Source organism: Formica exsecta, unplaced genomic scaffold (genome assembly GCF_003651465.1).
Source record: "Formica exsecta isolate Colony F162 unplaced genomic scaffold, ASM365146v1 scaffold235, whole genome shotgun sequence".
Classification (NCBI taxonomy): Eukaryota; Metazoa; Arthropoda; class Insecta; order Hymenoptera; family Formicidae; genus Formica; species Formica exsecta.
This window is the reverse complement of record NW_021849633.1, coordinates 407,466-417,869: the sequence shown is the minus strand read 5'-3', so window position 1 is coordinate 417,869 and position 10,404 is coordinate 407,466. Positions and strand designations below refer to the sequence as shown.

At 30.4% G+C, this 10,404-nt stretch overlaps 2 protein-coding genes across 2 annotated transcripts; one reads left to right on the top strand and one right to left on the bottom strand.

Annotated features, from left to right (window-relative positions):
* Nucleotides 1-402: 402 nt before the first annotated feature.
* On the bottom strand, nt 403-2,769 carry LOC115235801 (thioredoxin, mitochondrial). Its single transcript, XM_029807801.1, has 3 exons — nt 2,271-2,769; nt 1,997-2,145; nt 403-1,846 (listed from the first exon to the last, which is right to left on the bottom strand). Exon 3 carries the CDS (start codon nt 1,709-1,711, stop codon nt 1,280-1,282), a length of 432 nt encoding a protein of 143 aa, XP_029663661.1. The 5' UTR covers nt 1,712-1,846; nt 1,997-2,145; nt 2,271-2,769; the 3' UTR covers nt 403-1,279.
* A 94-nt stretch (nt 2,770-2,863) lies between these two features.
* Nucleotides 2,864-9,652, top strand: LOC115235802 (synaptogyrin). Its single transcript, XM_029807802.1, has 7 exons — nt 2,864-3,310; nt 3,657-3,747; nt 3,824-4,055; nt 6,118-6,344; nt 6,496-6,643; nt 6,787-7,112; nt 7,410-9,652. Exons 1-6 carry the CDS (start codon nt 3,157-3,159, stop codon nt 6,982-6,984), a joined length of 1,050 nt encoding a protein of 349 aa, XP_029663662.1. The 5' UTR covers nt 2,864-3,156; the 3' UTR covers nt 6,985-7,112; nt 7,410-9,652.
* The last annotated feature ends 752 nt before the right edge of the window (nt 9,653-10,404 follow it).

Here is a 10,404-nt window from a genome sequence, read left to right as displayed (position 1 = left end):
TATCGTAGGTCGTAGATAAAGGGAAAAAAATAGTTTTTTGCAAGTGACCACAGAATCACAGCATTGCCTTATCGTGGTGTCTTAAAAAACACCTGACTGATAACGAAAAAGATTATATAGCTAGTCTTTTAATTGTTGGTATAACATACACATTTATGTATCGCTTGCTGCCGAAAGACGCGGGAGAGAGAAGTTATGTGAAGTGTAATAATCTTTATTATATCTCTGGCCTACTATATCTTTAATGGACAGTACTTTCATACACTGATTGTACACACAATGGTCTTATACAATCAAGAATAAACGAGAAACTGAAATCTGATTAGATGATTTATCTCGATTGCACTGCCACAGAAGATACACATCGCGACTTACATCCAATAGCCGTTATTAAAGTAATTATTTTCTTATCATCTCTTTATTAACTGTCTGCAATTAATTTATATACACTTTGTACAATTTAAATTATTTGTATAAATTAGAGAGATACCGAAAATATTTTTTTAAATAGAATTAATCTATCAAGAAAAAAATATATAGATATGTGTATATATACATATAAAGCATATTTAAAAAATATTTGTCAAATATTTATCTGTTCATAATAATGCAATTCAAATCACATTGCAAATTTATTATCATCGCACATAATTTGTTATTGAATTGACTCGTAAAGTGTTTTTTATTACATGCCATATATAAATATTGAGTGAATGAATAACTATTTCAAGAATATATTGAAAAGTCGTGTCTAAAAAGATGTATATCACAAGTGCTTGGACAAGTTTACGAGTTCTACAATAGCTTCTAATACTCTTTCTATAATATTATGATTTGTATAATATAAGATTCTGTTGAATTTTTTTCAATATCTCAAGAACAAATCGCTATTTTCTAATATCTTTTTGGTCGATTCAAGAATATAGGCTGCTGAGCAAGCTCTGTATTAGAGTATATGTTTCTATATAGAAGAATACAAATATTGCAATACAACCTGAAAAGATTTATGTATTAATATATATATGTATATATTAGCTTCGTGTGTTATATATTATATAATGAGGATTATCATTATATATTCTATTTTACAACATAAATATACATCTAAAATCTTTAAGTTATATAATGCACGCTTATCTGATATAGATTAAGAAAGGCCGTAAGTCTCGGACGAAATAGCTTGAGATATTACATATTTTCTATATGAAAATACATTCACAAGTGATAGAGTAAATGGAAGCATAAAATGTGTATTACATAATTTACGATGTTATCATGATTAGGACTTAGTATTCTCGTTATCCGTAGTATTTATTGGTCCTTCGTGTATTAGCTTTTGTATTAAATTCTCTATCATCTCGTTATTGACTAAACCGATAAATTTGTCTACGACTAAGCCATTTGAAATTGCTATTACTGCAGGTACAGCTTTTACTTCAAAAACGTGCACCAATTCAGGATTTTCTTCTACGTCGATTATAGCTAGATCTAATTTGTCCATAGGTTTTATAAGTTCTATTAATTTGGGTGTCAATATTTTGCATGGGTCACACCAATCTGCGTGAAAATTGACTATAACTGGCACTGTGCCATTCATTACCTTATTCACAAAATCGTTGTTATTGCTTATCTCGTAATGCTTATTATTTTGGCGAAATAATGAAATACGTCTCACCGCAAATGGCATGCAATTTCTTATACTGCACAACATTGTTTCTTTCTTTTAAACGCGTTACTTGTAATATAAATAAAAGATTAATAGCTATGTAAACAGATGAACATTACATTTATATATTAAATCTTGCACATATTGAAGATCATCATATTTGTCAGCAAGCAAGAATATCTATAAAAAAAAGAAGATTGTTATCATTAGTTATATACAATAGTGCAGTATCCAGATAAATCTTTTTTATCACAATATATAATCATTATAAGTTTCAATTCTATCATAATATTAACATACATTTCCTTATATTATTAATTTAAAACATACCAAAGGGTCTAAAAAACCCAACTGGATATCCTAACTGGTCTAACAGTTTCCACCAATCCAAATTTAATATATCCAATGAGGGAAATTGCAGATGAGATAGATAATAAAATCAGAAGCGTTATACGCCAAATGAAAAGTCGATCATACACCTACAAAACAAAGATTTATTTAGTCTTATGATTTTGTTCAATTATATAATTCCCACAATATAAATGACTGTATTCGACGTTGTATTATTTTTACATATCTATATATATATATATATAATAATTACTTTCTAATTTTATATATATTCCATTTTTTCAATAATACAATCCCGTGAAAATATAATTTAAAAGTTCCCGCAACACAATTTTTTTTTCCAATATAAATAAAGAGCGATTAATACGACGATTGTAATAATTTGTACTAGAGGTGCTCTTTCTCTTTCTCTTCCCCTTTCTTTTGATATATTGAAGACGGGTTAGCTCTCTTCGAACACTGATGTCATCCGACCACGCAACAGGATGTTTAAAGACACGCAATCGATATTGTATAAATATATTTCTGCGATTGTACCTTATTCTCCGTGGGCGCGGGTTTCTCTGACGCGCGTGGCACGCTAATCAAAATAATCGTAATCGCGCTCACAATCAGTACAGCGATCGCGCCGACCTTCTTCTCGACCCGCAACGATATCACGAATATTAACGCGGCCACCACCCACAGACTGAGGATAATGAATAATCCTACGCCGATGCCGAGTATCAAGGTGGTCATATCGTCATATTCTTCGAAGGGGGAAAATAATACGACAGAACTGTCAGAAGACGGGAGACGTGCACTTGACAGATAGCGCGCGTCTCACATATTGATCTCCTCTATTCTAAGAATCTCTATTCTAAATTCTCTCCTCTATTTCAAGTCAGCTGTTTTTCCCCCTAAATTGATTGATTCTCCTCTCGCGCTTTTCGACCGCTCAAGGTCCCTTTTCCCTCCTGTATACGAAAACAATTACATCGAAATTGATTGTAGAATTGTCCTGATTGTCCTTCTTTTATCTAAACTGAGGAATTTTGTCGCTAATGTAATATTTGTATAATCTATCTGAGTGAAGAGCTAAGAAGTCGTCGAAATTTTCTGTTGATAATTTTTTGAATGAAAACTTGTCACTTTTCACCATGGACATGAAATATAATTCTCTTGGATTTAACAAGCAAACCGAAGCATTATTACGCGGTTTAGGAGGATACGATTTAATAAAGGAATTCAAGAGAAAAGATATATCTACTGATGTCTTGCATAAATTAACCAAGGAGGATTTCATGCAACTTGGTAATATGTTTACTTTGACAATTATATCAATGTTTTATGCTAGTGTACGTTTATTTATAGAGATTTAAATTCTTGTGATTAACACACATCATACACGACACTTCTATTAAAACTCAGTAAAAAGAAAATTGTTAAAATTTACATATTACAAAATTTAATATAATGCAAAATAAATGATTATTGTTTTACAATATAATTTCCATGCAATTCTATACTTCTTTTAGTTAGATACTAAAGAATTATTACCTTCTTTAACATAAACAATAATTAAAATTTTAAAAACATATATATATATATATAAAGATGTATATATTAGCATGATATTAATAATGATTTGTTTTTCTAGGTGCTGATGAACATCTTGCAGAAAACATGTTCCATGCTCTATATATTTCAAAGGAAAAGATTCCAAGTATGAAGTTAAAGCCTCATCAAAGGTACTAAATTATTATTGAGAGAAGCTCGTATTCTACCTATAATATAGTATTAAATCTAATAATAAGTTTTTTACAGGATGTCTGATAAAATAGAAATATTGAAAATAGGAAAGAAACAGCTTGATATAATTCAAGCTTTTATAACATACTGCAGAATTAAATTACAAAAAAAAAGAATCAATTCTTTTATTGAACCTGACATAGCCTTAAGTGCTTCCACAGTTCTATGCCTTGCCGCTGATTCTATTCTTAAGGAAGTTAATGAAACTGAATTAAAATTAAAAGAACTGGAAGCTGTGATAATTATGGTATATATACATTAATATAAATTTCTACTATATCTATATACTTCTGTTGAATTAATATAAAATTAATTAAATGTTTTATAATAATAATTTAAGGAAACCTAAACATATAACTAAATTTAATTTTATTTTTTACAGCCTAGAAAAAGCGGAAAGTATTCTTATGTATCATATTGCATTCCAATCGGTGGATTATGCATTGCAACATATATATTATTCAACAGATTTTCGAAATAAAAGTTTTATAGGTTTAATAGTTTTATAGGTTTAAAAGTTTAATAGTTTTAATAGGTTTAAAAGTTTAATAGTTTTATAGCACAAAATATATTATTATGTATAACTATGTTATTATATAGATTGTAAGTTGCTATTTTTCTAAGAAAATTCTTTTTTGGAAATATATAAGATAAATATTTTTAATAACAGGCTTTAACTTAATATCATTGGATCAAAGTAATTTGATCTAATATCATTCTACAATATATCCAAATTCTTCTATAAAGTTCAATATTATTCAGAAAAGACATATATGCTTTAATCAATATATACTTCATAAATTAATTGAGATAATTAAGCAGAGTAACAAATTGTCTATCTTTAAAATTAACTCTAATTAACGTTTATCAGTCCGTTTGTTTAAGGCGTGTAAACTCGGTCGAAAAGGGTGGGAAAGTCAAAGGGTATGCACACATAGCGCAATGGAGGAAATTGAAGAAAACATAGGAGATAATACAAGAATTCTGTTGAAAATTGATATTATAAACTTTACATATATTTATATTTATATTTATTTATTTATTTTAAATTGTATTTCATGTATTGTTCTTTATGGATTCTAGATTTATATGGTACATTTTAACTACTCGAGGCATATTTGCTTTTCTCTTATCCGTATTATAATTTATCGAAGGAGATGGGTAAATCTCACAATCACGATAAGAAAGATCGCAAAGGGCGCATAGGGTAAATCTCAAGGGGTGTCTCATGGAATTTAGATATGATACGATATATCCACCTGCGCCTCTAATCGTTTCGTCTCGTACGTATATCTACCCCCGGTCGCCGCCGAGGCGACTGCGCATGCGCGCTCGACCGCTGCGTGAGCTTTGAAATCTTCGCTTCAGTCGCGCTAAGATGGACGGCGGAGCGTACGGCGGCGGAAAGGCCGGGGCCCCTTTCGATCCTATCGCATACGTTCAGAGGCCGCAGGTCATTCTGAGAGCGGTATGCCTGGTAAGTCGTCCCGTCAACGAGATCCATCGCCAAGCGTGATCGCGACGACGATCGCGATACCGAGGGAGCTGGATACCTCGACGCGGATGGTCATTGATTTTAAAAGAGAGTCCTCGGTCCTCCTTCTCCCCCCACTCCCGCAACCGCGATGGGGTTCTATTGATTTTTCGCGAATTCCAGCGATACGTCTCCCGTATGTCATGGGGTCTCTATGGCGTTCGACCTTTGAATGGGATCTATTGCTAGTCGATTCGACGGATCGAATTTTTCGCGCCTCTTTTACTTTTTCTCGCTGGCCAGATATCTTTAATGAAATGCACGGGTCCCTCCCTCCGTTTTGCCCTCTTGACAGCATTATTTGTTAATCCCCTCCCGAACTTGTCTTTCCGCCTTTCTTTGTCTCTCTCTCTCTCTCTTTCTCAATGTGAAAATACTTATTTCGTTAAGACGTAATATAGGCTTGATATGTAGAGGAATTGTGATTAAATATGCGAAGAATATAGAAAGTTCGAGTACAACAAGCCTGATATATAAGACATTTCATGAATTATGCATAAAATGAATCTTCTGACTTATATGGATATTTATCTTATTTTATTTTATATTTTTTAAATAAATCTTTATAGATTTTGGACATTTTGGTCAATGAGTATATACATTACTATTTGCTTTTTTCTTATCTTCTCTATTACGTACTATCATTGTTCAACCATTTATGCTCTTAATTTGCAAATAGCTTATACATATGTTATATATCGCAATGTATGTTTTGTTTTTCCAAATTTCCACTTGGATCGTCCTATACATAAAAGTATTTTTATCATGCTTTCAGCTTTTTGCAATAATTGTCTTTGGATGCATAAGCAGCAAGGGCTATCTTCCAAAAGACGATGGGAAGGAAGTTTGTCTTTACAATGACGACAATAACGCATGCAATTATGGGGTTGGCATTGGAGTACTGGCATTTTTGGCCAGTATCGGATTTCTCGCGGGTGAATACCTGTTTGAACAAATGTCGTCTGTCAAGACTAGAAAACATTTTGTTCTTATAGATTTGGGGTAAGCTATGCGTATCTTTATAGTCTAGGTATTATAGAATTATAATTGTATAATAAAAAAACAAGATTTTGGTTTCTCTTCTCTTTTAAAACACTTGGATAATTGAAATATCTTCTACATTATATTAATATTATTAATATTGTCATTATAGTTTTTCGGGCTTCTGGTCTTTCCTGTATTTTGTGGGATTCTGTTATTTGACAAATGCATGGAACAATTCTCCAAGACCAAAGGATGGATACGGTGTGAATAATTTACAGGCGGCTATTGCATTCTCATTTTTCTCCATCTTCACTTGGGTATGTTGGATCAAGTTTACTCGGCGAATATGTGAATATTTTCTGTTGAATTATTAATATCTATGTATAGAATGTCGCATATATGCAATAATCAAACTTCTACAAAGTTGTCTGAGAATTATATCTACAACTTGTTGTTACAGGCTGCTTGTGCTTGGTTCGCATTTCAAAGATTTAAACAAGGTACTGATGCAGCATTTGCTCCGAGTTACGAAGCAGATCCTGTTGGTGGTACAGGATATACAAGTTATCCTGATGCTACTGACACTGCTTACCAAGAACCGCCGTTTGGTCAACAACAACAGCGGGGTATGGGTGACTTTCAAGCCCCAGCTTACTAAAAGTCATCCATAGTCAATACCAAAATGTATTTCCATTGGATGCACAGCGAGCTACTTACGAAAGAAGATGATTTAGGATAATTTTTCAGAACAAGATATATTATTTCCATCACCTGTTTTGCTTAAAGGTAATTTGCAATCTTATAACAAAATAATCATCTTTCCATTTTATTCCATTCTTTCATAATTTTTTGTGCGTATAACTTTTTTGTTTATTATTACATTAATATTGACCAACTAAGAAATACAAGAGAGAAACATTTTATATAAATATATTTTTGATTCTGATGAATATGTACCAAGGTACGTAAAATATAATCTTTACTCAAGATTTATTTAGATATTGTTTCTTATCTATTTAAATCTTATTTCTTTTGACAGCTTCTGTTGTAGTATAGCGTAAAATTAAACTGTATCCTTTACAGACTAAAGAAGAACTTCATTCGCTGATAGGTCGCTGGGCAGCGCGTTGGTCATAGAGTAAGTTTTCATGGCAGGATGTAGAAGGAAGTTATTTGTTAAACTGTGCTTCTTATTGTTGACCACTTGTAAGTTACACTTATATCCATATGCCCAATGTCACAAAAAACGTTAGGCATGTTTAAGGTATGTCATATACGCTTAAACATGCATTACGATGGTGGCCATTCTCTCTCTGACCATCTTATGGAAGTAAATATGATATCTTATAATAAATAACTATAGCAACTCCGTAATAAGTAAGAACTAGTACATGCACAGGCTATGTATATTTTAACGTTGTAACGTGTTCATAGTAAACGCGACTTAAATATAACAGTAATACAATGCATTGCATTATTACGCAATTAGTAATAAACGAAATACGCGAAATCTAGGATTGAAATGAATAAGTCGATATACATGTTTTATATTAGTGAGACAATATCTAAGTTACTTAAGTTATTTACTCATATTGGTTGCGTAAATATAATAGAATATTCCTTACATAATAGTATTAGCAAATGTATTTGCACTAAAATATGATGAAATAGTAAACCAAAGTTTTTCTATTAACATAAGTTCATATGAACAAATTATATATATAACATGCATAAATTATCTGCAATCTTGATTATTGCTATAAATTAGATTTTTGTATTTATGAATCTCTCACTGCAAGACTTTCGCCCATTAAATGCTTTAATATATATGTCAACAACTCATTATCATAAAGAGGGGGAAAAAACTATACATTTTTTAATAAGCAAACACGTTCCAAAGAAAGTTGATCTTTGTTGAGTTTGTATATTTAATGACTCATTGTTCCAATAAATATATTAATTTGGTATGCAATCTCAGAAATATATTTAATTAAATACATTATTTATTTATATTTATTTATATTTATTTACTTATGCAAAGTAAATGCAAAGTTCAATATTTAAAATCTTGTATTATTGAAAACATTATTTTCAAATTGGTAATCATAAGAATGTATGAATTAACACTTGAAAAATATTTCCAATTGAGTTTAATAATTTTGACAAATGTGTCACATAGGATAACGGAATCAGAATAATTCTGGATTGACTATGGAAATAATTATTGGTTTGAAGCGCAATAAAAGTATTATATATGTACTTATGATATAATTTCATATCCATGAAAAAGATCAAACACAAGTATCATTTACTTAAACATTTTTTTGTTGTACATTGTATCAGATAAATATGAACACTACTAGAAATTTATCCAGTATTTTAGTAGCTTAATAATTAATTCGAGAGAATTATACATTTTCTAGGTATATGGCATGTGAATTGTACCATTGAGTAAAAGATGTTTTGATGTCCGTTTGTTTAAAAACCATCACCATTTTTATGGATATTTGTGTTTGTAGCTTACCTTTAAGGTTTTGATATATCTGGTTTGCATAATTCTCTTGAAGAAAATAATTATACGATAAGGTATTCTTATACATAATTTGAAATGCATAGTTTATGTAAAATATTATGTGAAGTGCAATAATAATTATATTATATGTATTCCTGATAGTTCCAAAGATATCCCTTTTTGGATATGCAGGATTAATTATAATAAAGAGAAATATTTTTTCGAGTTTTAATTGTATTATTCTTTATATTTTATTTCCTGAATAATTTATTTATCTACCTGCATATTCAAAGGGTTGAATTTTTAGATGTTCACTCTTTTCAAAATTGGTCTCTCACTCTTTCAAGATCTTAACCCTTCCAAGATAATATAGCTGATGATAATATTGTTGACTAGCAGATAGTGTGATGATGCACAGATCACATGCACTTGAATGTCATACCAAGAAGGGTTAAGACAAAAAAATGCAATCTAAATCTTTTAAGTCTTTACCATATGATAGAAAAAATAATAATGCTATCACACGCTTTTAAATTCACCTGTGAGATCAGAAAGAGCGAAACAGAGAGAATGTAATGTTATCAAAAAGTGTCTATTACAAAAGTGTAAAGGAATAAAAACGTGTATCAAGATGTGGGTATCGATAACTAAATAGCTGTTGTATTATTGTACTCTTATACATATATATCATTGCATTTGATGCAGTAGCAATGTGTATGCGTCTGTAAAGATCTGAGTGTTTAGGGACGATCTAAAATGTAATTTAAAAGATAGCCAAAATACATATAAGTGATTATTTTTATGCAAGTCAAAATGATTGTATATGACAGCCGAGCGATAGATTATGTTTATCTTATGTGATCCTGCCGCGACTGCATTTTACTGATTGTTCCAGATTATTCGTTTCTGATATGAACGTGTTATATAGTTTCCCTTTCTTATTTGCTTCATTTTTCACACCATATACATATTTCCTCATAAAGATATGATACGCGTTTCAGCTACTTCACAGGCTATGCTGGCAAATGTAAGTCATAACAAAGAATTACTTTTTAAAAACACAAAAAGAGCATACATTTATTTCATATATGCGATTGCTATTTCTAACAATGTGATTTGTTTCTCTCCGATATACAAAATGTGTAGTAACATTTACCTACATTTACACAACAATGTTTATACACAGCCTTTTACATTTATTATTATTATTATTATTATTATTATATATATATAGCGATTTGTTGCGCGAATATATATATAAAATCTATTGTCGTATCGTTTAAATTAAAGATATGTTTCATAGTTGCTTTATATTTTTCTTTTTATATACGTTTTACACCTGCTACAATGTTGTATAGCACATCTTGTAGAATTTATATAATCACGAAATGCAGGATTTTATTCCTTAATAAATTTTTGAGTGCCTAATATAGCTTCTTTTTATGCTTTTCAGAAATATATTCAGATACCAATAAATGCTAATGCAATTAAGTTTTTGTTGGATAGTATTGATAGTTTTTAATTTCATCTTCTTATATATATATATATATACAGACAGATATTTTA